General features: G+C 52.0%; 1 protein-coding gene across 1 annotated transcript in view; it reads left to right on the top strand.

The window, feature by feature from the left end:
- Nucleotides 1-27,212, top strand: part of CHSY1 (chondroitin sulfate synthase 1) — a 50,245-nt gene that overhangs the window by 6,131 nt on the left and 16,902 nt on the right. The window contains exon 2 of the mRNA XM_016154906.2: nucleotides 8,097-8,592. Within this exon, the coding sequence (XP_016010392.2) occupies nucleotides 8,097-8,592 (496 nt within the window). The remainder of the gene's footprint in view (nucleotides 1-8,096; nucleotides 8,593-27,212) is intronic.

Genomic DNA, 27,212 nt, shown 5'->3' with positions numbered 1-27,212 from the left:
AAGTGTCAAAAGTATACACACCATGATGCCGAGTGATTCTTCATATCTTCCCTGGCACTTTATTTTTGAGTTTTTCTACAATTAGCCATTATTTCATAATGAAGCTACAGTTTAAAAAAAAAAAAGGGATCTGTCAGGTCACGGGAGGAGACGCCGAGGGCAGCGTTGTGTGAGATGGGTGGTAACACCGGGCGCATGGCACGGTGGCCCGTGGCTGCTGGGGCTCCAGTCGGGGGTCATTCTCGTCTCAGTAGGTGACAGTTAATCCTGTCTGGAAACGTGGGGGTAAACATGTTTATTTGGTTACTGTATTTTCCTCAGTTCCCATATGTCACACTTTGAGGCCATACTTGGGAGAAGAAGGTGAAGACATATTTAACGTGAGGGCCCCAGCTGCCGTAAACAGAGCCTCCACCTGTGAGTCTTTGTGGCTTCTGGTTCTGGATGGACTTGGGGGAAATAAAGGAACTTAGTTACGATGTAAAAGTCATGAAGCTGTCCTCCTCCTTCCTCAGTGTGATTCAGCATCATTTCCGAAGTGTTTGTTGCTACAGTATTTGTTGTGTAGGTGAGTCCCTCTGTTCATGGATTGCCGGAGCCAGCCGGCTCCGGCTAAAGTCGATCAGTACCTGAAAGGGGGGCGAAGCCTAAGAAGAAGATAGGAAAGCGCTTCGGGAGGGCCTACAGCCACTGCTGCAGCCCGTCTTTGTTTAGCTCAGCCTTTATATAAGTTTCTGGATACAGTAGCAAAGCGCAGGGTACAATATAGTAAAGCACAGGGAACAATAGTAAGGTACAGAGTACAATGGCAAAGCACAATGTACATTACCATAGGAATGCTGGCATTTGCATAAGTTCCTAAATATCCTTCCCTCAGGGTACAAACATCCTTTTCTGAGCTGTAAAACATTCCTATCTTAAAAGGATTTCTTTAGGAGGCAAACCTCCCCTCCAGGGTCAGTAACGTCTAACCCCACACCCTATTCCTAGAACCATTGTTTAAGCAGCCTCAGCGGCTGCTCCATGGGTATCAGCTACGTGACTCCTTCAGCGCCTCAAAATGGCTCCCGACAGTGGATGATTAAAAATGAGCTGCAGTCCGCTCCGATTTAATGTCAGCTCTGGGCTTGCAAACCCCAAACCTGAGCGTTACTGAAAATGTAGATAGATATTAATGCCTTTAACAAGTGTTTTCTAAGTTGGACCCAGGTGCAGAGACTGATTTCCTGTTACTTTCCTCTCTGTTTCCAACCTACCACCGGGCAGGATTTCGAGTCGCACAGAGATCCAGACACAGGACCAGGGTGTCAGAAATGAGCCCCCGCACAGTCTCCTGGCCTGCAGGTCAATCCAGCCCAGACTCCGAAGAGGGGTCCGTGCCGAGCAGGCCTCAGCAGGCGGCCCCAGAGTGCACGGGGGTGGCCGCGCTGGGTGTGGGCAGCTCTCGGACCTGCCGTCACAGTCTGCTCAGCCTCATCAGCGGGGGAGGGACTGCCAGGAGGCGTGGGTGGCACGGGGCAGCTGCGCGGCTTCACGCAGGCCCTATCCGCGTTCTGGCTTCCACGTGTATGAGCTTTCTGATGTGGGACAAATTGCTTTCCTGGCCCTGAGCCTCAGTCTCCCATCTGTGAAAGGTAGGTGGGACACCTCACAGACCTCGCAGAGCCTGCATACCCTCGGGCGCCCGCTCTTGGGAACTGCTCAGTGGGGGGGCTGCCTGAGGGGCCGAAGGCGGGGTCGCAGAGGTGTCGGCCAAGGCCAAGACGGTCCAGGGCGGTTTTATTGTGTGCATTAGACGATGTTGGTTTATTCAATTTTTGCTTAGAATTAGATATGAAAGTAAATTTTGTTTGTGCACGATTAAGAATTTGTTGCATATTTGCACTTTTAAATATACAGCAGCAAGTACAAACTGTAAGGTCGCTCCCCGGCGCCTGGAGCTTTGGGAATGTGTCATGAGATCAGAACTTGCCGTCTGTCATCACACTCCAGATTTTAATCCTTGCCTTTTAAAGGAGGTGCGTTTGTGGTCACTGTTGCTGAGGGCTCGCTTTGTTCGCTGTGAACCTGGGCTCAGGGCGGTGCTTGCCACCCAGATTCCTTGGACCTGCCTCTTGGGATGGTGCCCGGGCCATTGTTGAGGTAGGAAGTCGAAATCTGCCGCCCACAGCTTTATTGAGGGAAAAAAGTCTCTTTTAGGGCCTGCTTTCATCATAGGTCTGTCTTCTAGGATTAACGGTAAAGAGTATAATTTGAGGGAAAGAGGATCATTTGATTTCTCTTTTAAAAAATGTTTCCCCCATTTGTGATCTCTTATATTTCCCTTCCTCCAAAAGGAATTTGAGGTCACTCACGACCAAAGGTCCCACACGAGACAGTTAAAGGTTGTAAAAGAGGAAACCGCAGGTCTGGGGACCGCACACATGGAAGGGGCCGGGGGGTTGACCTGCCACTGCGCGCCCTGGCTGCAGGACCCCCGCGCCTGGACGGGGCAGCGGCTGTCCTGGCCTGCGTCATGTGCGCCGGCCTGTTGGAGTGCGTCCCTGCAGCTCCCAGAGGGCCTGAGCCATCATTCCGGAGCCTTGGAAGGCTGACCTCAGTTTCCCCCAGGCCAATCAGGGCCAGGCCTGTGGCCGCTCTGAGCAGCAGCACAGGAGGGTCCCGCATGTCCTTCTTTGAGGCTGTGGACTCAGATGGTCGCTCTGCCATGCCGGGCTCGGTCGCCAGCCTTTCTGGCACCGGGGACCGGTACCCCTGTGAGAATCTAATGCCCGAGCTGAGGCGGTGGTGCCGGCAGTAGGGAAGCTTCGCTCACCTGCCCATTGCTCCCCTCCTGACAGGCCACGGACCGGCACTGGTCCTGCAGCCAGGGGTCTGGGGACCCATGCTGTAGGGACTCTCACTGCACACGCCCTGCCTTCTCTGCGGGTGACCCCGGGGTCGGGGGGACAAATTTCCCTCAGGCCTTGTGTCTGGGAGAGATTGCACTTAGCCCCGCACAGTGGGAGGGGTCCCGTGACTTCTCTTGGCCGCCATCGGAAGGCTTGTAGCTGAATGTGGCCACTAGTCGCATGTGGGGAGGTCACGTGGCAGGCGTAGGGCTCAGCACCTGAGCGCTGGTTCGAGTAGCACCTGCCCAGAGAGCTCGGGCTTGTTCGGCGCTTGCCGTGGGCAGGGAGCCGGGCCGGCAGCCCTCCGTGACCCCCCGACACAGCCAGTGCCCCCTCACGCTGGCTCCCACTTTCCTTCTCTTCTTTGGCTTCATTTTCTTAAGTTTTTCAGCCTTTATGCATTTCGGTTAAGTTGTCTTAAGTCTTTCCTATAATAGAGAAGAATTTAAATATAGCATACATTTAATTTCTATTATCTATATTCTCCTCTTCTTCCTTGATTCCAGATACTGAGGTGATTTGATGAGGAGTCCTTTCAAATGTACCTCTGTAACAATCAGACAAATATGTCATAGCGATTTGGGGGACCTCACAGAAAATCTTTACTTTCCACCTATAAAAATTAGTGTAAGCTTAGAAAAAGTGGAAATAATCTTACTCCACTTTTCTTTTAGTTTTTGTCCATTGGATAGAGTAAAAATACTTTTATTACACAAGTAAAATTATCTGTTGTCTCATCTTTTTATATCTTTGGATGCTTTTTAGCTTAAATACTTCCTCCCCAGATAAATGCTTTTTCTAACCCTAAAAACACCTGTTGCAGAAAATTTAGAAAATGTAGACAACACAGGAAGAAAATTAAGTCTCTTCTGTTCTTCCATCCAGAAATAGTCACAGTAAACACTTCGGAGTTGTACATTATTTAATTTTGTATGTATAATTTGTAGCCTCTTAATAATCTACTTCGCGGGTCTGTGGGACTGCCTGCTTTTAAAACTTATCCGTATATCATGAAGGTGTGTCCAGGACAACAGTCATGCTATAGATGCAATTTTGAACGAAAACACAGTTGTTGATTTTCTTAAAACGACACTGACTCGGAGTGGAGACCGTTGCTAGACGCTGACTCGCACAGGCCGCCGGCGCGGGCCAGGTGCGGTGCCTGACTGTGATTGAGCTCTGTGAGGACAGCGTTTAGAGGCCTGGCAGAACGAATGGAAGGAAGGTCGCTTGGCACTCTCGGGTTTCAGGTGTCTTATCTGTGCGTTGGCAAGCGTTGGTTATCCAGCCAGTGAAAACCGAGCTTTCTGGCCAGGGCCTTTGCAAACGTGCCGTGGTTTCATTTAAGCTCAAGCTCTTTGCTCCTCCCTGTGTTGATGACAAAGTTGACATTTGCTTGTGTAAATTAAGGAACTGAGCTGTTTCTGTCGCAGAAGGAGGGCCAGCTTGTTTCTTCAGCATTTCCTTCGCTTCTCGGAAATTATTCATCACTTCCCCTCGTCCTGCGGGACGGCGAGTTGTTTTGTGTTCAGGGCTCTTTGACTTTGTGGTGCTATTTGAACTAAAGGTACCTTAAGTGACAGATCATTTCTTAAGGTTGGAGGATTCACAAAAACTTCAGATCGAGAGATTTCCCTGAAACCACCAGTCATTTAAGAACAGAAAAGGGCAGTATGAGGTTTTCCCCCGGGTTCCTTAAAAAGGAAAAAGAGCATTGGGCGGAATTACCATAAAACTGCAGAGAAGCTTTTAAGGGTGCTTTGAGGTTAGGTTGCCTGCTTTTAAATTAATCAGTTTCTCTTTTCGGACAAATGGCATCATTTCAAGTCGTAGTTCGGGCTTTATTTCACATCAGTGGTGGCTGTCACCGGGGCCTCCATCTCTGTAGTCCTTGCTCTGCCGAGTGAGACACTTGGAAGCAGGGCCAGACTAACAGAAATTTTATTCCTCAGTCTAATAGGGAGGAGTCCGGTGTTTTAAGTGGAAACACTTATAAAGTTTAAAGTCTTGTTAGACTTTGATCCTAATACTGTCTGAGGTTGATAGTAAAACAGTTCTAATATGTAGCCCAGTGTCAGGTTTGCAGCCAGAAGTGTGAGAAGAGATGTTTTCTATAGCACCTTCACTCCAGGGTGTGGTCTTGAGGCCGACCCGTCCACATTCAGCCCAGTTTCCTGTCTCCCTCGTTTTTTCTTTCACTCTCATTTTATTTGCAAACTTCTGTCTCTTTTGGTAAGTCACACTTATATAACGCTCACCAGGCCGCCTTCTAAGCTCTTCACATATGTCATCCATTTAACCCTCACAGCCCTCCAAGGCTGGGACCGTTCTTGTCCCCCGTTTCCAGATGAGGAAAGTGAGGCACAGAGTGACTCGGCCCAAGGGAAGCCGGGCTCCTCGCCCCGACGGCCCAGGTGCGGAGCCGGTGCTCTGAACCACCGGCGGCAGGCTTCGGCTCACCCGCCGCACGTCCCAAGCAGTGTCATGGCGCGTCGATGCTGTCACGGCGTCTGGGGTTGGCTGCGTTAGCCCTGCTTGGAACTTGGATTTGTTTTATAAATCACGTTTTAGTTCAGAAGCGATCGGGTAGAAACCAAAGATAGGTTGATTTCATTCACTGCCCTTTTAAAATCTATCCTAAGATCATGCGGACTGTTTGGCTTTTCACTGTACTTCAGAAGTACCACGCGTGGTAGTGTATTCCAGCTTCAGCACGCCTCTGACTTTGACCTCTTAATTGTTCTCTGGTTGTGGTTTAAGCTGTTTCTTTCTCTCTGTAGGGACGGAAGGAAATGTGGCTGTGGCAAATGAGAGGCCCCCACCTGGAAACTTCTCAAAAATAAAAGAAGTGATTTGTGCCCCTGAGTACGCGTGGCATCTTTGAGTCACTTAGGTCACAAGAGTGGGCAGTATCTGTCGGCCTCTGTTGCATGCCGTGGACTGCAGTTATTTGTTTTTCAAGAACTGTTGTGAGAGCCGAGAACGATCACGTCAGCATGAAGGGAGGGAGGAAGCAGGGGCTCCTACACTCGGCCGCGGGTCTCCTTGGTGCTGGTTCTCAGTACCGCTCTTCATCACTCCCTTCCCGAGGTGGGCAGGTCGCCTCCTCTGCAGACGTGAGTGTGTCGGGTTATCATCCGCTCCAGGTAGGTGGTGGTTCGTTCGAAATTTTAGCCAGACTTGCTTTTCTGTGGGAGGGCTCGGGTGCTCTTGAAATCCGTTGTCCCATCCCTGCTATGGTTACCTCATGTCCTCTTCTTCACGGGCACAGTCTTGGTGACTACGAACGGTACCCGGTACAGCGTCCAGAGTCCTGTCGGGGTCCATCCTGCCGAGCTCTTTGCCAGAGAGTTTGTAAGTGGCATAAGGTCCATTTAAAATCCACAGGCATTACGTAAGGTTTACAGTTGCTGGCATCATGTGATGATGATGGGCTGTTTTTTGTTTTGTTTTCTTTTTTTTGTTATTGTACAGAAAACAGCATGCATCTTACCATTGACAGCCTAGATTTGACTTAATGATGCATATTTAATCTTTAGGGTTTCTGAGAATTGTTCAAGAAAAAGTTCACTGCCATTGACTTTTTCCTCTGCTTTAATAAGTTTGAGGTCATTTTATAATCTTTATATTTGGGTTAGGAGGAGAATTAAAAGCTAGTAATTGTTTAAATATTTTGTCTTGATTATTTTTTAAATGACAAAACTAATGCTTTAGGACGTTAGTTTTGCAAGATGAAGAAAGGTCTGGAAATTGGATGGTGGTGACGGTTGTGGAACAATGCAAAAGTGCTCAGTGCCACTGAACATGATCTTTAAAAATGGGTAAAATGGTAAATTTCAAGTTATGTATACTTTATCACAATTAAACTTTTCCCCCCGCAAGACAGTAATATCATGCTTATAACAGTGTCATTCAGTGCGGAGATTCATAGAGTCCGAAGCGGGGGTCCCCTCGCCCCACCCGGCCCTCCCCCGCCGCTTCCGCGCCTCCTCCCCGGAGGTTCGGCGGCTCTTTTCAGACATTCCTAAGGCATGTGCTTTGGATCATCCACGTCACCTTTCACTCCAGCAAAGGCAGCCGTCACAGTCAAGTAAAATAAAAACACATCAGGAGGACATAGTCTGGGAACCGCACCTTTATGATCTCATTAAGACTGAATTCACTCCGGCTTATTCTCTCTGAGGCGTCTTTCTTAGAAGTCCATATAAATGCATTTTTGCAGCATGACTACTTCCGCTCTGAATACATAGCCTGGAGACAGCCTAAGGAAAAACGTCACTCGATGGCCTTAAATCAGTCGTTCAGCAGCAGGGCTGTGTTGCCTTCTTACTGACCCCGAGGATTTCCTCTCTCAGTGGGACCAGCAGGTGTGGGCGCCTTCGCCTCTGTCCAGCCTGGGGCTTCGGAGCACAGAGCCCTCGGCTCCCTTCTGCCCATCCCCCATCCCTTCGGTGGCCGCCCGTGGCTTTCAGAGCAGAAGAGCCCCCATCACTAGGGCGCCTACCAGGCCCTGCAGTGTGCCTGTGCCCTCCTGTCGTCACAGTACCCCCCCCCCCCCCGCCTCTCGACACACGCGCACGTGCGCGCACTGCGTTCTGGGCCCATGTGTTCCTCTCCGCGTCCTTTGTTCGTGCCCTTTAGGACCGTGAGCCTTTCTTTCAGAGGCTTGTCTTAGTCCGTGGTGATACCGACGTTCTTGTGACCGTTCTGACAAATGTCTGTCTCTGCTGGCATCAGCGCCGTGAGTTGGGGTCTGCGTTTTGCTCACTTCTCCATCCCCCTGGCTTAGCATGTACTTGGCGCTTGATGAGTGTTCAAAGAAAACTTGTTGAATGAACAGTTCTTTCTTAGTGTTTTATAGAGTGGAGGAGTTTGTAGCTACGAGCCAATAGTATCAGATAATCAACCTGAATATCTAGTCCTTGGTGGCCTGGCAATTCGGTTTTCAGCTGTAACTGAAACCCAGTTATCCTGGAAATATTTGAACAGTGCATCATTCTTTCTCTGTTGGGTCTCTTTTGCGAATGAATGCCTTTTTGGTACCCAGTACGTGGGATTCCATTAAGGGGAAGCTGTCGGATCAGATAGCTCCTTAGCATCCTTTGAGCACGCATTGAGTGGTCCAGGTCAAGCAGATTCGTGGCTTTCTGCAAAGGAGACGCTCGGCACAAGCTGCTCTCTCACTGGTATTTGTTCTAATTCCAGAACGTGGTCCAAGACAATTCCTGGTCAAGTGCAGTTCTTCTCGAGCGAGGGCTCGGACACGGCGGTCCCCATCCCAGTAGTGGCGCTGCGGGGCGTGGACGACTCGTACCCGCCGCAGAAGAAGTCCTTCATGATGCTCAAGTACATGCACGACCACTACCTGGACCAGTACGAGTGGTTTATGCGAGCAGATGACGACGTTTACATCAAGGGGGACCGCCTGGAGAGCTTCCTGAGGAGCCTGAACAGCAGCGAGCCCCTGTTCCTCGGGCAGACGGGACTGGGCACCACGGAGGAGATGGGCAAGCTGGCCCTGGAGCCCGGCGAGAACTTCTGCATGGGGGGCCCCGGCGTGATCATGAGCCGGGAGGTGCTCCGCAGGGTGGTGCCGCACATCGGGGAGTGTCTGCGGGAGATGTACACCACGCACGAGGACGTGGAGGTGGGGCGCTGCGTGCGGAGGTTCGCGGGCGTGCAGTGCGTCTGGTCTTACGAGGTAAGCACGGGAGCGCGGCCGCGCGGTCCGGCGCGCACCCTGAGCCAGGCGCGGGGAACGGGCAACTCTCCTCCCGGAGGCCCCACGTTGGTGTCACTGCGCGTTCTCACCCTCCTCGTTTGTCTGTCTGTTCGTTTTCTTATTCAGAGTCCCTCTTGATACACTTTCTCCTGGTTTTCAGAACATGCCTCCTGTACTTTCGTTTCTATCCCCTAATTAACAAAAAATGACATATGAGGCCCAAGGAAAAGATATCATTTGCTGCAGCTCACAGCGATCTTTCCGCGACGATCCAGAAAGTCCGTCCAGTCCCTTGTGCTGATTTCGCAGATGCGATGGCAAGTGTGTCGGGGACGCCGAAGGCCTGACCTTTCTCGTCCGGCCGCGTGTCGGGTTTATAAAAGGAACAGTGATGTAGAAAAAGCCAAAAGCACTGGGCTTCGCATTTACTTTAAACCTTTAGACCTTTGTTGTAATCTGTAAATTTGCAACATAGTTCTCCCTTTCAGACTAGGTGGCAGGTGACTGGATCATCTCGACATGCGGATGCAGGTTTCTGGAGAAGTCTGCTTGTAGATGTTTTCTGTTCGATAGTTCTAGGAAACATGAGTGAGCTTTCGACTTTTCTCCGTTTTTATTGGCAGAGGTTCATGCACCTCTTGCCTGTGGGTGCAGGATCTGGAATTAGTCAGAGTGGAAAAAATTATTTAGGCAGCGTTGTGTTTAGATTGATAAACTGCTGATAGTGGCGAGGGGCAGAGGGAATCGCTAGGCCTTTTGTCCAAGAAAAAGAAACATACTTCCTGATGTAAAATGTTAGCTTTTCTTCTGAGTTAGTTTTCTACAGTACTTGAGTGAAGAAATAGTATTTTTGCCTCTGCTTGTCTTCCCCCAGACTTGCTCTTCAATGCCTCCTAATAATCTATTTCTTTCATGTGAACTGCTAGGGAAGTAGGCGTTTTCAAGTGTACAGGAAGCAGCCTTCGTGTAGTTGCCAATTATAAAAGGTATGTTTAAATCCTAAATGGATGTGAGTGAACCTCTGATCTCTCTGCGTGCCCCCCGCCACTCCCGGCCCACACAGGCCCCAGCTCAGGGCTCCGGTGGGGTCTTGTTGTGGATTTTTGCGGTGACGAAAGCCGTTTGGGTGTTCCCTGCAGTTTTAAGCACAATACCCCTGGCGGTATTTGCATTTCCCATCCTTACTGAAGTAGTCATAACCTTAGGACATTTCGTAATGGTTAGAACATAGAACGTCTGGTGTGTACCGGAAGGCTCTCCGCGGCCCCCGCCTCTGGGAGGCTCGCCCTGCTGCTGGATCCGCAGGACAGGCTGGCCTCCGGGAGAGGATTTGAAAAGACACATCTTAGTGCCGGCACACCCGGTGCACTGTGGGCAGACACCCGCAGAGCCAGCATCTCGGGGTTCTCAAGAACCGCCACCTAGCGTCAGCGCCGAAACAGCGAGAAGGCGACGAGGTCCCGCGGCCGCGGGGCGGGGAGACAGTTTTTGGGCGGGTTTCCCTGTTATGGAAAAAACTTAATTTTTTTGAGTTTTCTTTGGTCCTGTTGCAATTAACAACTTAATAACATAGTTCGGATTAGAACCAACGTAATAACAATAGTGTACGAGCTCTTCGCTTCGGTGTAGCTCCGCCCTCTCCCCCTGCTTCGTGCGCCCACCGCCACACATCATCTGCACCTTACGCCTGTGAGCACGGATTCGTCATTGTCGCCGCACGCGGTCGTCCTTACGTCAGATGAGAGAACGAGCGTGGCGGGCAGGCAGTGCGTGCGGCCGCCGTTCGTGTCGCCCGAGCGGCCGGTCGCCCCGCAGTCGTGCGCGCGAGAGCGCTGGCCGCCGTCCTTCCGTTTCACCGTTGCGGACTCACTCCGATGTTTCCCATAGGGCAGGCTCGCTAGTGAAAAACTCAGTTTCTGTCCTCACTTCTCCTTTACATCTGGAAGCTGGCTTCGTCGGTAGAGATTCTCGATGGCCAGTCTTTCATCGCTCTGCAGGGAGGCTTTCCGGTGTCCCTGGTTTCGGAAGAGATCAGCCGCTGACCCTCGCTCAGGTTCCTCCCACGCGATGTGCCGGGTCCCTGCTTCCAGGCTTCCCTCTGGCGCTCAGCAGGTCCGCGCGTCCAGGTGTGGCGCCCTTTGGGTTTATGGTACGGAGAGTTCGCTGAGCTCCTTGGGTGTGTGGATTGTTTTTCATCAACTTAGGGACGTTTTCCCCAGATACTCTATGTGCCGCTTGCTTTTCTTACTCTTCCTCTAGGGCGACTGTGATGCGTAAGCTCAGGTTTCGTTTATTTTTCTTTGCTCTGTTTTCTTTCTGCTCCTCAGACTGGAGAATCTCAGTCGACTATTCAGTTTGCTGGGTCTTTCTTCTGCCTGTTCAAATCTGTTGGGAATTTTTCAATTTAGTGATTATACTTTTCAACTCCAGAAGTTCTATTTGGCTCTTTTAAATATTTTAAATCTCTTCATTGGCTGCTCTTTCCTCCGGTGTACGGATTATACTTTCTTTTGTCTTAGCGTGTCTCATGGTTTCTGTTGAAAACTGGGCGTTTTAAAAAATACAGCCGTTCAGGACATCGGATTCTGCTCCCTGCCTGGGGTTTGCCTTTGCTGCTGCTGTTTGTTCAGTGACTTTTTAGAACCGATTCTGTTCTGTCTGTGTTCTTTTTGTGTGTGGTCACTGAAATCTCTGCCTGGTTTGCTCAGCGGTCAGCTAATGATCGGGTGGCGATTTCCTTGGGAGCCGGAACGAAGACGTCGCGGGCCTCTGTCGGCGCTGTGTGCCGTGGCGCTTGCCTGCGGCGCCCCCGTGCCGTGTGCAGCTCTTCCTCAGCCTCACTTTCTGCTTGCGCGAGCGTCAGGGTCCGCCAGAGAGGAGCGCTTTGGGGGCTCTCAGGTCTTCTCTGGGCACGGGTATGGCCTTCGAAAGTCCCAGGAATATATTCAGACTTTTCAAAGACCCCTATGGACATAACACGTCCCAGCTTTTTTAAAGCTTTTTGGTTAACCTTTGTTTTGTCTCAACTGTTAGCCACTTCCTGGGGCAGCAGGACACTTAACAGCAGCCTGTGATTGTTTTTAACAAATGTCCCCTCCCCCGCACCCCCCACAGGCTGTTTGCAGTGGGAGGGCTCCACATTGGGTCAGATAAAGATAGCCTTGCGCATGGGGTCTTCTTGGAAGCACCAGGCCAGGATAATGACAGTGCTCTGGGAATGGGGCCCTGAAGGAGCGCCAGCCCGTTCCGCCCCCTCCGCTGGCCGCCGGGCTCCTGGTGTCCACTGTGACTGTGGACTGTCGGTTTTCAGGGTTACCACATTGCTGGGAAACAGGGACTAGAAACAGGGCGAGTTGAATTGCCACAGAGTTCACTGTTCTTACCAGAATTTCACTTTTTTCCCCCCTGCATAAATGCTTCCTGGATTACTGCAAGCTTTTGGGCAGTATCCAAAGTTCAGAAGAGGCTGCCTCAAATAATTTTGGCATGTGTTCTCTTTGCTTTTATGGAGGGGAGAATTTTTTAAGGTCTTTAATTTACCATTTTCATTGATGTGACCCAAGACAGTCCATTCTGGGGCCCTGGCTTCATGGCTTAAATTTTGCTTTTTACAGTTAGATAAATCACTTTGAGTCTCTTATCCTTTGTTTAAGAAGTCAGAGGATTGTGCCCTAAAGATTAGGAAGACTTCCAGCCAGTTACAGCATGCACGCACAGTCACTCTTCAGATACATTTACACTGTTCTGGTTTGGGTCACAGCGGGAAGCGAAGACCCAGCTGCCTTCCGATCCGGGGGCCAGGCCGGGCCGGGCCGGGGCGCAGTGAAGCCGACAGTAAAGGGCAGTGTGTGTGGCGTGTTTGAGGCACAGAAGGGGACCAGTGTGCTGGGGTGAGGGCAGCAAGGGGAGAGGGCGAAAGGCGAGGCCAAGCGGCACAGGAGTCGGGGGGCACACAGGGGCGGTGCCGTTCGTTGGGGCGCGGTGGGTCGGGGCTCGAGTCACAGTTCATCCGCGCCCTTCTTCACCAGCCATGTGACTTCGGGCAGCAAGTCGCCTACCGTCTCTGGATCTTCATTTTCCTTAAAAAGTGGGATAAGAAATTGCCTGCCTCCTCGGGCTGTTTGAAGGATGAACCGAGATGACACATGCTATCCTAATTAGCACTTGGCACAGAGCAAGTGCTTGTGAAATGCAGAGGCTGTTGGCGGAGGCCTCCGGGTATCAGAAAACCAACCATCCAGAACTCGTCCTGAGGACTGTGCATAGATCTCGACCTGTGTAAACAAATCCTTGGATGTGTGGCCTTGGAATCTGGCTTTTGTTTTTAAAATTTAGAGAAGATTGTTCTGACACTTCAGGTGGAGAAGTCAGTTGCTTTGGACTTGTAGTTATTTTACTGGCCAAACAAAGCCTTCTGCAGGTACTTAAGCATCTCTGGAATGATTCCATCGTTCGGTGTATCAGAGTCTTGTGGTCGTGAGGGAAGAGGTGTAGGTTTCCGGGAAAATTGATATGTCTTCGTGATGTTCGAGTTTGGTAGGAGTATGTTAAAGGTGTTCTAGGCTTTATATATTCATCACTGGGCATATTTAACTTATGTTTAGTTAACAGAAAAGGGCTTCTTAGCTATATTATCAGGAAGTGGCATCAATATATCATTTTCTTGATCTTGAGTTATAGCCGACTAGCATTTTCTGTATGGTTGAAAAGATTGAGATCACAGACTTCATCACCCCAATTCTCGTAATAACTGACAATCTTCCTTTTAGAGGAGAGGTCCCCACCCTTTGTGGCACCAGGGACCGGTGCTCCTGTGAAAATCTGATGCTTGATGATCTGAGGCGGAGCTGAGGCGGTGATGCTGGCGCTGGGGAGCGGTGCAGACACAGATGACGCTTCTCTATCACTCGCTCACTCGCCGGTCACCTCTTGCTACGTGGTCCGGTTCCTGACAGGCCATGGACCGATACTGGTAGGCGGCCTAGGGATGGGGACCCTTGTTTGAGGTCGCAGATCAGCATCCAGAGTGTTAAAAAAGCCATTTTCAGGTAACGAGTAAAATGAGTTCTTCGTTTATTGTCAGTACATGAAAATAGATTAATTTTTATGAGAAATAGCTCACTACCTAATAATAGTAAAACAACAGTAAACTGGGCAAAGTAGTATAAGCCACAGAGGGTCAGAGCGGGGGGACAAATTGGGGGACAGTGCAGAGGACACTCGCGTGGTCTGGGTCAAAAGGTGGCTGGATTTCTGCACCTTCGGAAGGGTCAGGATGGTACCCTTTCACGTTGCGAGAGATCCAGAGATGGCAGCAACGAAGCTTTTGAAGTTTTTAATTCCAGTATTTAATCTTGTCGTGGAACCGATCAGACTGTCCAGCGCCTGAAAAGCAGCGAGTGAGCGATGAAGGCGAGAATGCGCCGGGTGGCGGCGGCGTGGTCGGGTCAGGAGCCCGCCGCTGGGTGAAGCTGTGCCAGGTTTAGGAGTGTGCCGGGAACCAGCGGGTCTCAAGCTCGAGTGACAGGGGGACCTTTTTCAGCGGGCACATTGTGCGTGTCGCATACCAGGTTGCTCTTTCTTGAAGAGGGACCCTCTCCACGAGGACACTGGAGATGCCTGTTCCAGAGCACCTTTCCAGGCCAGAGCCAGAGCCAGAGCCCCGGCGGGTGGAGTCCGGCCGTGCTGTGCCGGGTCCTGCTTGGTCGTGTCGCAGGACCGTGGTGCCATTCAGACTCCTGCGACGTTGCTGTCCACAGGGGCCGAGTTCCGCGTGGGTGGGGGCAGCGTCTCACGCGGCCGCTGTCTGGTGCAGAGCCTCGTCCCGGGTGGTGGGGACCGAGAGGGCGTGTCGACCGGGTCCCTGCAGCAGGCGCCCCGCGCGGTGTCCCTGCTCACGTAAAGTTTTATGTGTCTCTTCCTTCCATCCTCTGAGCCACGTCGACGGCGGGGAGTCGTGTCGCCAGGTCACAGTAGTCAGTGCCGGCCAGCCGTCAGTCCTGAGGGCGACGGGGAGGAAGCTCTGTGTGGTGTGACGATGACACAGCTTTGACCAGGGGTTAAACCGACAGACACTGGAAAGCTCAAACTAAATATTTTAAATATCTTTTTGTCTCTGTAGTTGATTCCACAGACGTTTTGTTGATGGGGCCTGGTTATAAAATCTTTCTCGAGCCTCGCTTTTTTCCCCCTAACCCTCAGCTTTTGTTAGTTGTCCTGAATCATAACTTGAGATTTGTTTATCAAACAAATCTCAGTTAAAAAAAAAGTAGTGACAAAGTATTTCTTCATGACTGTGGCGGCGGCTTTGACATGTTGCGGTCTTTTGAGTGTCCTGGCTCCTGGAGGTGGAGCTGCGCTTCCCTCCCGCTGCGGGCTGGACTTAGTGACTCATTTTGAATGAGTGGGGTAGGGAAAAAGTATTAACTTCATAGGAGGAAAACCTGGCAGACCCCACGGTAAGCGAGCATCAGCGGCGTTGAGTCGTTTGTGTCGCACACTCCCAGACCTGACGGGTGCGGAGGCCCTTGGCCCTGCGTCCCTGCGCCCTCGGCCGCCGCTCCGGCCCTGTTGGGAAGACGCGTCGCACACACCTGAGCGGAGTCTGCGGCGCGCCCGAGCAGCGTGCTCTCCCAGAGTGCCGCGGTCGCGAAGGCAGGAGCGGGGCGGGGACCCTGCTGTCCGCACAGCCCTGCTGTGAGCCCGATGTCATTTCGAAATACAAAGGACTTGGAACCCAGGGATGATCTAATTGGACCCAGAAGTGAAGTTGTCATGTCTGCCACCGTATCTCAGTGCCCTGGGGAACCGGGGCGAGGCGGGAAGACTGGACCTTCTGTGCGGCTCAGTGGACGGGCCGCAGGGCATGACTTTCAGCTTTTTGCCTTCCAGGAATTCCGAGACTGAGAGGCCTTTGTTTGGGAGGCTGCGGACTTCTCAGCCCCATCAAGAGCCTATCAGTGGAGCGAGCCTCTGACTACTGTGCTCTCTCTGCGGGGACGCGTCCCGGGGCCCTTACAGCAAAACTTTTCGCTGCCTAAAAAGAATCAGTTAATGCCGGTGCGCCCGATGGCGGCGTCCCGGGACCCCGGCAGGGCTGGTTCCTGTTTCCTCTGGCTGAACGCTTGCGTGTTCAGCAAGTCAGTGAAAGTTACTTTCTGACCTTTGTTTGCAGAGATCTTTTTTTAAATACTGAGGTTCCTCATTTTCCGCCTTGTATGTCAACATCTGCGTATTTCCCTTCAGTTGGAACGAGATGGAGACTTGTTTTTATTTATAACGTCGTGGTTTGTTTATGGCAGAAAGATGAGTGCATTCCTGATTCTTTTTTACCCCTAAGGTAAAAAATGGCTGTTATTAGGGGAAGATGGGTTTGAACATTGAAATATCCTAGATGATACAAATATTCTTAGCTTTTAAAAATGGTTAATTCATTAAAAAAAAAAAACAACCTGCGAGCCTGCTGTGTGACAGGCCCTGTGCACAGTGAAGCCTGCTCCGACACGCCTGCTTCTCCGTGGGGGCCTCGGAGACTAAGACAGACACTGGCAGGCGGCGCTAAGCCCTCGGGGACGCACAGGTTTGATGACGGGGTGGAGCAGTGGGGCGGTGGTGCTGGTCCAGTCGGGAGTGAGACACGGACCTCGTTTTGCCCCGGGAGGACCATCTCCAGCGGACGGAACAGGGTGTGCAAAGGCCCGGGGGCAGGGGATGTGGCGTGACGAGGACGGCAGGGAGGCCAGGTGGCCGAGCGCCTGAGCGACAGGGACCAGGTCCCGTACGGCCTGTGCCCGACGAGAGCCCGGGGTTCCGTGCTGAGTGAGCTGGGAAGGTGCGGGGGTTTGGGGCGGCGGGGTGCGGGAGCCCTCCGGTGGGCGGGTGGAGGAGAAACTGCATGCGGGGAGACGGGTGAGATCGGGCCGCAGGCGCTCGCGGTGGCGCGGAGCGGGGGAAGCAGTGGGCTGGCCCGGCGGGGGGCGAGGGGGCGGTGGGGGTGTCAGCACGTGGGTGGATCCGCAGGTGGGTGAGGTGTGGGGGCCGAGGAACGTGGCCCCGGCGTCTGCAGGGGCCGAGTCGGGCTGCGGGGGGGCTGGGGAGGCCCAGGCTGGAGATGCACACGCATGTGAGCCAGCCGCGTGGGGACCCCAAAGCCACAGGCAGTCGACGTCACCTGGGGAGTTAGCGCAGGTGGGGAGGGTCCTCGGGCGGGCGCGGTGGGAACCTGCAGTGTTTGAACACGCACCGTCTGGGCGCTCATGTGTGGACGGTGGCCACGTGGGCGACTTCTGTTATCTTCTTTCAGGGAATTTCCTATACGGGCGGGCAGCGTGGGGGGCGCGCCGGCCGGTGGGCAGCTTTTAAATCTGCCGCCGGCTGGGTCGCGGGAACAGCCCTGCACGCTAGTAGAGCTGAGAGCGCGGCTGCCGCCGAGCCACCAGCGAGCCTGGAGCCGGAAGCGCTGGCGCTCGCGCCCCTGCGTCACGGAGGTTGTGTTCATCACGAAGCTTGATACTCATTTATGTTGGTTGAAAACTGCGTGGGTTTGCTTATTTTTAAAAAGAGAAGTCGCTCTACAGAACTGCGTGCGCGGTCACGAGGTCACTGCACAGCCCTGCTTGGCCGGGGAACGAGCCGGGGCCGGGCCTCCTGCTGCCGCCAGCCGGGGGCCCTGAGCCCTTCGCAGCAGTCACGCTCACCAGGCAGGTTTCCGAGTGGCACTTGTGCAGGGGGCGCTGCTGATTTCCAGAGGGCCTTCTAACTGCACGACAAGTCAGTTAGGCCTTCGTGATAAGCAGCCTTTTTGGAGGGGGCGGGGTTTGCAGGCCATCCCATGCTTTCAGTATGGGGAGAAAATCCGTTTAAACCTCCCTTTCCGAGCCCTGGTGGCCTCTTCTCTAAACAGGGCCCCTTGTCCTTTGGGCTGTGGCGGGCGGAGCGCGAGATTCGGAATTCGGGCCGGGCAGTCTGAATGCAGAGCCTCAGTTTCCACTCCTGCGATTGCTTTTCCTGCGCAGTGTTGCGCTGCACGCCGCGTTGTTAGTTAACATTGCCCGTTTTCATTTGAAAAGAACCAGCAAAGTTCAGTTGTTGAGGATTTGAGGCGAAGGGAAATTTTTCACGATTCTTACATTTCTTTGGTGGGATGGTTTTAGCATACTCATGTGTTTAAGATGAAATATTCAACTGACAGCACTTCGACCCCAAAGCACTTCGTCAGCCTCCTTTGTCAGACTCTTGCCAAGCTGGGGACGTGGCCGGTTTAAAGCAGGGGTTTAAGTGGGTCGGAAAAGGTGGAACCCAACCTGAGAACAAACAGAAAAAGCGTTTGATCTTCCTGCTTACATGCACTCTTCCTAAAATTTCTCCAGAGTCTCTTTAAAGTGCGGCTGCTCAGGAGATTGCAGAAAGAGCCCTCCGAAGTCTCTGGCTGTGACAAAGGTGTTTATTAACGGCGTGATTGAATTTTAGACAGTTTGGAAGATGGCAGCAGTTCATATTCTGTGTGGTATTCTGTGGTCATTCTTATATAAAAGAAGACACCGTCAGGTGTTTGCTCCGAAGTCTTCATTCTAATTTTATAGAGGAAGCCGCTGAATATCTTCTCGATTTATAATATGTGTAGAAGGTCGAATAATGGCCTCCCAAAGACAGCAACTTTGAGCCCTCAAACTGGTAAATGTTACCTTAATTTGGAACAAGGGTCTTTGCAGATGTATTCGAGCAAAGGATTTTGAGATGAGAGTGCCCGTGTGGTCCAGGCAGGCCCCCAGCACCACCCTACGTGCCCTTGTCAGAGAGAGAAGAAGGGAAATAGCACAGCCAGGCAGGAGGAGCTGACTGGGGAGACGCAGCCCCAGAAGCGGGGGGCGCGGGCCAGCCAGGAGCCGGGAGGAGGAGGGGCAGAGTCTCCCTGGGGGGCCCCGCTGGGTTTCACTTCCGCCCCCAGGACCATGAGGGAGGAAACCCTGTTGTTTTGGGTCACCTGGTTACTGGTGATTTGTCATAGAAGCCTCAGGGGACCCTTGCAACGTCCCGCGGGACCCCTCAGGAGGGCAGGACAGAGACTCCACAGTCCTGTCGTGTAGCTGCGGCCCGAGGCCAAGGGCTCTGTTTCTGTCTCGGCCTCTCACATGGGTCGCAGGGATGGTGAACCGCCCTCACAGGTGTGCTGGGGCGAGCCCCGGGCACATGGGAAGCGCGCAGTCACGGCCATCCTTATTGCTCGGTTCGCCGAAAGCAGCGATGCTCAAAGTGTGGTCCCCAGACCAGCAGCCCGGGTGTCACCTGGTTCTCAGGTCCCTCACGTCCTGTGTCAGAACTCAGACTTCATCCTGCACTCTGACTTGAACGTGTATCCGAGTCGCCTGAGGGTCTTTTTATAAGGCAGATTACCGAGCACTTAAGATTCATCCGTGCCTTTTTGTGGCTCAATAGCTCATTTCTTTTTATTGTTGAACGATACTCCATCGTCTGGACGTACCGCGGTGTGTTCATTCATCTAGCCAAGGACATCTTGATGGCTTCTAGTTTTGGCTGATTATGGATAAACCTGCTGTAAGACGTTTGTGTAAGTGATTTTGTGTGGACGTAAGTTTTTAACTCAGTTGGGTAAATATCTAGGCGTGTGATCGCCGGGTTGTTTGGTAAGATTGTGTTTAGCTTTGTAAGAAACTCTTTCAAAGCGATCACACCATGTCGCATTCCCACCAGAAGCAAAGAACAGCCCCTGCCGCCCTTGTCCCCGCTGGCAGCTGGGGGCGGCGGCGCTCTGGGTCGCAGCCTTTCTCGTAGAGGACCTTGTCGTTTTAGGAGGAGGTTCCAGTCCCTGTTCAGGGTTCGCTCCAGGCCAGCGTGCTTTGCTTTGCTCCCGGCTCTCCAACGGTTCTGATTTGGGCAGCGGCTCTTCCCAGGTCTGTGTGCCTTAAGCTTGGACAGGTTTACACTTGACTCCAATGAGGATACGGAACCTGGCAAACTGATCTGCTCTGAGGCTGGGTGGGATGGACCCCCCACCCCCGTTCTTTGTGTGGTTGGTTGTGTGCCTTAGGCACCTAGAACGTTAACACAGAGCGCTTAACCCTAACAGTGATGGTGGAAGTTTTTAGGGCAAGTCTGAGCAGCTCACAGAAGCTAATCACATTCCACGTGTCACACCTAGGCGAATGTTAACAAGCCAAGAACGATTTTGAAGAGACGTACATGACTTTGTTCACTCCCCAGGTGGCTACTGAGCGCCCGCCGTGGGGTGGCGGTGCTCCGTGACGGGGAGCACAGTGAGCAGCCGGTGCCCACCCTGCCGTTGTGGGGTTTTGCTGACAGGAGGGACAGGTGACGTATAAACTTCAGCGAGTCTTTCAGCGCTCAGCAGTCAGCACTCGTCAAGTACACGTGTGTGCCCGCGGTGTGCCAGGCATGCGAGGGTCGGGGGCGAGCCACGGGCAGATCCCTGCCCTCCGAGCTTCTGTCCCCACGGGGCCCTGTAGATGCCGCCTGTTGACGCTCCTACGAAGACAAAGTGTGGGGAGCTGTGAGCACGGAGAGCAGGCAGCCCGACCGGCACGTGGGAGGAGGTGTCTAAGGGCGAGGTGAACTCAGGAGGTCCGGGTGGGACGGGCGACGAGCATCGCCAGTGGATGGGCCGAGCCGAAGGCAGCCAGGGGGCAGATCTGGGGCTGCTCTGTGATCAGCTTGCTCTTGTTTCGATGCCCCCCCCCCCCGCCGCCCCCCAGCAAAGACTTTCTGTGCTTCACGCCCAGCCCCCTCCCCTTGTGGGTGAGCGAAGTGCTGGGGGTGCAGCCGAATTCGCTTCTCGCCGAGACTGGAGTGTTCTAGGTGACATTTTTGCTGTCTGATAGAAAACGTACAGATTCACGTAGGCGTTAAAAGCACTCCTTCCAGCCAGGCCGAGGGTCAGAGGTTACACAAGAGCATCCTTTCAAGGGGCCTGTAGTCCCAAAGGGGAGAGGACACGTGTGACCAGCACCTCGGTGACAGGTCCTGACACTGGGAGGGAGGGAGGGAGGGAGGGACGAAGGAGGGAAGGAAGGAAGGAAGGAAAAATAATGAAGGGGATTTAGACAGACGGAGAAAATGTGTGGGGCAAGGTGGTCCAGACAGCTCGAATTCTTAGAAAAATTATCGAAGGAGTGAATTTGACAGAAATCTGTGTTATGATCATAAAAATCACCAAGAGTCACCGCTGAAATCCGTGCCAGGTCCTTATCTTAGTGACTTATCTTAGGCACTAATTCATTTTATTCTTGGGACAACTCCAGGAGGTAGGTGCTGTTACCTCCGATTGCAGATGAGGAAACTGAGGCCCAAGGACAGACAGCAGGGACTTGGAAGCACGCACATCAGTCTATAAATTGAACTTCATTTATCATTTCCTGGTGATTAGATCCAGGTTGTGCATTTTGGGCAGCAATATTACAGAAGTTGTGTTCTTCTTGTTTTCTAACAGGTCATGATTTTGATTTGAGTCGCGTTAACGGCAATCACTTGTCTGAGGTGGCATCTACAGACTTCTTTGCTGCAGGTTACCTTCGATAATAAGTGTCGTTCGGGAGAGGTGCTTTGACACTGTGTCGATATCCTGTTCCTCATCAAATTCTCACCCACCGGGTTTAGCAATAGTTGATGTTCCTTGGCTGAATCAGTTATTACTGTGGTGACTGCCACATTGTGATTTTATGATTCCAGTCATCTCTCCTTTTATTTGTCAGAAGTAAGGAAAAGCTTATTCTTCCAGTTTACTTATTCATGTCTGTGTTCATATGAGTATTGTGTTCCTGTTTTACTCAGTGGGTTGTAATCTTTCCTATTTGCCTGTGGTTAAACCATCTCAGAATTATCTAGTGCAGCTCCTGCTGGCTTCTATAGCTTTTGGGCTGCTGTGCTCGGCTACTGTCACCCCAGTGGGACCCCACTTTGCTTGGCCGTACGCCCTCAGGGGCGGCTTTTACTTCAGGAGAAAGGTGGCGGGTGGGCAGGAAGCCGAAGTCCATCTTGAAATAGGCTTTTGTCATTTTGGTGACTTGATTCTTGGTAATACCTGACCACATCACATAGCACCATAGCTATCCTTTATAGACTATTTTTCAAACCTCTTGGTAAATTTTGCAAAAACAGTATTTATGTTTTGATAGTATATTCTATTTTCTTTGGGTGTTTCTTTGCACCAAACGTTCTACTCTGCCTTTTTCCTAGTAGATAGGAAATTGTCGTACCCGTTTCCGTATCTCTCTCAGGGGCTCATGTGTTAGCCTCTGAAATGTTTGATGAATTAACACGTGAAGGCACCTGGATATGTAAGTAAAATTTCTGCTAACGTTGACATGAAATAGTATATAAAGCACCAGAGTGTATAGTTGCCAGCAACGAACTGGCATCGCGAGTTTTACTCTCAAAATTAGGATGAATCATTTTTAAATGTTCTTGTTGGCAAAGTTGAGAAGCACTTGGTGATGCCAATTCTTCCCATTCTGAAGTTTTATTTGGGTGTAACTCTTTCCTCTTCTTTGGGCCAAAGACTTTTTGTTTCCAGAAATGAGGTAGGTATAGAAGAAAGGCCTTTCATTCCCATTTTAGGTAGTGAGGGCTGCTTTCTCATTTTGGCTGTAAACACTGTGTTAACGTGAAAAGCATTCGTCAGAAGTGGACTCTGAGAAACGGGCCGGAGCATCCCATTAGGATTTTCCCCCCTAGGTTTCTTTGCTTTCGCTTTTGTTTTCTCTTGTCTGGTCTTGTTTCTCAAGTGAAATTTTAATTTGAGAGCCGGAGGGCGTCCGGGTGTCCAGGTGTCCGGGCACGCAGATGCGTGAGGGTGGAGCTGAGTGGCTGGAGGCTGAGCCCGGCCCCTGTCCCCATCCCCTGTCCCCGTCCCCAGCACGTTCATTCTACATCTGGTCTGGGAGGGGGGCAGATGTTTTTACAACAAAGGGAATAAGGGTATCGTGTCGAGTGTAATAGAAGTTCGTGTGACTTTTTACGGGTGTGAATGTGAAGAGAACTTCAGTCTCTGTCGGGGGCCCACTTTGGGGACCGGCCACTCCTCCCCTGTGCCATCACGGTGCCTCTGTGAGCAGCGTGAGGAAGCCACACGTTTTCTCACAGCTTGTGAGGTCTGTTTGATCCTCTCTTCTCTTCCTCAGCCGGTTGATGTGGTGTAAACCCTCTTTCCTGGCTTCCTAGCTTTCGCAGTTTACTAACTTTGTGCTGAACCCCGAGTGTTAACGAGTACTTTGTTAAGCGTCCGAGGTCGGCCCCATGAACGCCTCTTTGTCCCAGACCTTGTCCCTGGGAGGCCTTTGTAGTCGGCATGCCGTCACCTTCCGAGCCCCGTGGATGGGTGACCAGCTGGGCGCTGTGAGGTGCCCTGTCCCCACTCCCGTCCCCCACCCTGTCACACTGGCTTCCGGGCTTTTTTAATGGGTCATGTGACTTCAAGAACCACATCTCCCAAGTCCCTGGTAGACCCGCGGGCCTGACCCTGCCGGCCAATGCAGCCTCCGTGTGTTTCCTAGATGCGCCTCTGCTCAGGGACTGCCCGGGGAGAGAAGGGACAGCCACCCTGGGTTTGGGTTTGAAAGTGAACTTCTCATTTAGTCACGCAAACACTATGTCACTTTCATCAAAAATAAAACGACCTTAAATACTGCTATCTTAAAGGCAGAGCATGTCACTAGCTATACAGGAACATGGGAGGTAGAGCAAATAATTAAACCACCTTCGGAATCACGTGTGTCACTTTGAGTAAAATAAGTGTGTCTAAATGTCAGAGCGACTAAGGTAGCCCTAGAAACGTCGGGTTGGTTTTGTTATCACAGCGCCCTTCGGGGTGGAGCAGGTGCGTTTCAGCAAGTAGCCTGGGATGGGGCGAGCCCTGTGCTTGACCCGCCTTCAGGGCACTTCGCGGACTCTGGAGATCGATAGCCACTTTGTGTATAACGAGGGGAACTGTAAGGACCAGGCCGTTTCTTACGCGACTGCCGAGCGTGCTGGTTCCCGGATCTGCTGGTCTCCCCGCTGAGTCGTCAGTGCGTGTAGTGTAATTCAGCGCCTGGGAGGCACCGTAAATTATTGGTTATAATAAAGGGATGTCATGCCCACAGCACAGCAGGAGAAAAGGATGAATTAGAGACAGAAATAGGAACAGGTTTTTGTCCAGGAAACCTCAAAGAATATAATGAAGGATTGTCATGTTGATTACTTTAAAAAAAGAAAAGGGGAAAAATTCAAAAGATAAAATATCGAAACCTTTGCAAATCAGAAGCTTCATGCTTTCTACGTCTGAAAATCTCGTCGAATAGCTAAAGAATGATTAAGAAATCTCTTACCACAATTTCATGATCTATTTCTTGGTAGATGGAGTTTTAACCACTCTTTTTGGTAATTTCTTTGTAATAATTTTAGACTTAGAACCATTTCAAGAATAGTAACAGGAACTCCCGTGTCCCTCGGCGCAGATTTCCTGGGTAACATTTACCACACACACGTGGTTTTCCCTGAACCATCTGAGAGTCAGGTGCGGACATTTGCCCCCTTTGTCCTTCAGTCTTCAGGGCATATTTCCTAAGAACAAGGACGTTCACTCAGGTAAATATCGCACAATAATCAAAGCCAGGAAATTAATATTGACATAACACTATTATCTAATCTACAGACTTTATTTATATTTCACTAATGTCTTAGTAACGTCTTTCATGGCTAAAAAAAGAAAAGAAAAGGGAAAACCAGAAGCGTCCAGGCGTTCCGGGTGCAGTCCAGGACCCCATGCAGCTTTTACGTGACACATCCCTTAAGTGTCCTTTAACCTCGACCCTGTCAAAAAGTGCCAGCCAGTCGTTTTTTGTTTTTTTTGCAGCGTTTTGTAGGGTCCCGCAGCTTGGCTTTATCTGCAGCCTCCCTGGCTGAGTGACGTGTGTCCTTCTTAGTACGCTTCACGTCAGGAGGCACATGCTGTCAGTGTGACCCCAGCTGGCAGGTCTACCTTTGATTCCTTGCTGAGCCCCACTGTAAAATTACTTTTCCTTTGTAATTATTGCATATTTTACAGGAAGCTATTTTGAGGCCATGAGGCCTCCTAGGCCTCTTCTAACCGCCATCCACTAATCTTAGCCTCCTTCGCTGACTCGTACCTGAATTACTGATGTTTGTCAAACGGTGGTATCTTAACTCCGCCAGATGGTGGTTTTTGTGCCCTGCAGTTTTATGTTGGGGGTTTTGGTAATCGTTTGCTTTCTTAGAAGTACTTAGAGTGAGTAAAGGCTTTACACTGAAATTAAATGGCGTTTCCCTTGTCCTGTGTCATATTTTTGGACGTATGGCTTCAACCCGTGGACCAGGTGGCAGGAGTGTGGCCTGCGGGGTGGGCAGGGTGGCCCTGGCTGCTGATTCGAGGTCACGTCTAGCCCCTCCTGTCACCGCCGGGAGGGCACGTAGGCAGCCTCCAGTTCTTTCTCGAGCTCGGTTCAGAAAAGGTGCACGGTGACGATCTCCTTTCCATCCGGTTAGCTGGTGTCTGAGAAGACATCCCTGGACTAGAAAGGGAAGGGCGGTCCCTACCAGCCAGGGCCCCCAGAGCTGCCAGGGCATGCCCGCCTGCACGTCCTGCTGCTGGCACTTCTGACCCGTCACCTCTCCGTCCCGTGACTCTCAGCACCAGCTCTGGGCTGAGGTCTGGCCCCTGGACTTGGCGGCGCCGGCCTGCGTTGTCCTGGAGAAGGAGCCCCCGCCGCGTCCGGTCGCCGCATTGGATTAGCCCGAAAGGGACATTCGCAGTGGAGCTGGCGCTGCTGACCCGCCTCCTGCCCGTCCCCAGGCATCTTCTCATGCCACCCTTTCCAGCCTGTTCCTTCGTCCCCCGCCTCGTTCCACAGGCTCTGAGATGATCCTTGCCGCCGAGCGCCTTCACGGCGATGCTCACGGGAGGCGGGCCGGGGCGGGCAGCACCGGGCCCGTCTTTCCGAGAATCTGAGGCTCCTCTCTCTACACGGCAGCCTCAGGTGTTCTCTATGCGGTGGGTTTCGCCAGGGGCGTGATCGGCGTTTCTGCTGCTTCTGCGTCGTGCCCCTTCTGGGGAGTGAACTGGGAGAGATCTGTCTTGCGTCTCCTCTTACACCTTCCCCCAGCACGCACACGCGCATGCACCTGTGGCACACCCCGGGAGATCCTGTGTAAGCAACAGGCTTGGGACAGTGTGTGGCAGAAAGCGCACAGGCCCCCTGCGGACCGGGCTCAGGGGGGGACCGAGTCCCAGGTGCGCGGGATTTAGCCAGCGAGGCCGGCCCGGGGAGGGCTGCATCTGTGTATGCAGGGGGGACCTCCAGGCCCGGGGAGGGGGACCTCCTGGCCCAGCCAGAGAGCTGCGTGGGTCGGGCCTTGCCGAGGCGGCTGGAATGTGAGGGGGCCACGGGTTTCCGCAGAGCTGTTCTGTCGGGGTGTCTTGTGCTGCCAGCGAGCAGCGTGAGCAGCGTGTTCCGTATCTGAAAGATGCCTGATGACGCTGAGGGAAGGCGAGGCTGGGGACAGCAGGGCAGGAGTGGGCGAGGGGCCCTTCAGGGAGACGTCTCGTCAGGGCCTGTTTTTACTGTAGTCAAGAACTGCCTTCGAATGAGTCTCCTAATGTCCACACTGTCAGTTTGCCCTGAATCGTGACCCTGCGGGGACTTCGATGTCCACAGTTCCACTGCGGCCGGCTCGAGGACACCCAGCCGGGGCGGGGCAGGCCCGCGCTTCTCGCCTCGTCTCGGCATCACACTTCCCAGTCACGCTCAGTGTTACTGCGCAGCAAACTGTGAACATTCTGTTTATCGCGAGCATTTTTTTTGGTCACAGCTTCTTATTTTTACCTTGAAACTAAAAAACTCATGAACACCAAAAAAAGAAGTCTAGAAGTAAGCTGGCCCAGGAAATGAGTACAAATGGTGACATTTTTGTCTTAATTCAACCTGGATTGTCACCTGAATGGCGATGAGTTTTTGGAACCAAAAAATATTGACTTTATGCTCTAGAATGTTAGGTAGCTGTACGACTGTGCCTGGCTTCAGGCGGGTGCTCACAGAATGTTAGTTGCGTGAAATGGATCGAGTGCACGAGTCGTTTTTCCCCGTCCCACATTCAAAGTGACGTTTCAGAGAGCTTTCGTGACTCATTCTTATCCAGTTGCTGAGGCAGCTGTAACTCCGGTTAGAAATGGATAAAATGAACACGCTCTGCTGTTCGTGGTCTTTGAGGGTTCTATTTTGGGGTGTGCTAGGTCTGTTTTTAGTTTCTCGAAACTGCCTTTTATCCACAAAACCAAAGTAGAGTGAACGTTGACCACGAAGCATAAGGCACACCGACGCTGAGGCTCTGTGTTTTCTGCTTCCGGTGTTGTTAACGTTCGGGTTTTTAATTTAGCTTGAATTAAATGTATTATGTTTAAAGAATTTGTGCAAAGTTTCAGTTTTGAAATTCCTTTTGTGTGTGTGTGCGAAGGCGTTCTGTTAGAACTGAAAGGGTAGGAAGCCACAGGTATGACTTGCCCAGGTATAGCGGGGTGTCCTGTGTTGGGGAGACACAGCCCGAGCTGGTCAGGAGTGGCGGGTCGGGTGGCG

Source organism: Rousettus aegyptiacus, unplaced genomic scaffold, assembly GCF_014176215.1.
Source record: "Rousettus aegyptiacus isolate mRouAeg1 unplaced genomic scaffold, mRouAeg1.p scaffold_m13_p_14, whole genome shotgun sequence".
NCBI classification, from domain to species: Eukaryota; Metazoa; Chordata; class Mammalia; order Chiroptera; family Pteropodidae; genus Rousettus; species Rousettus aegyptiacus.
Note: the sequence above shows the minus strand (reverse complement) of the source record. Positions and strands in the feature narration are given on the sequence as shown.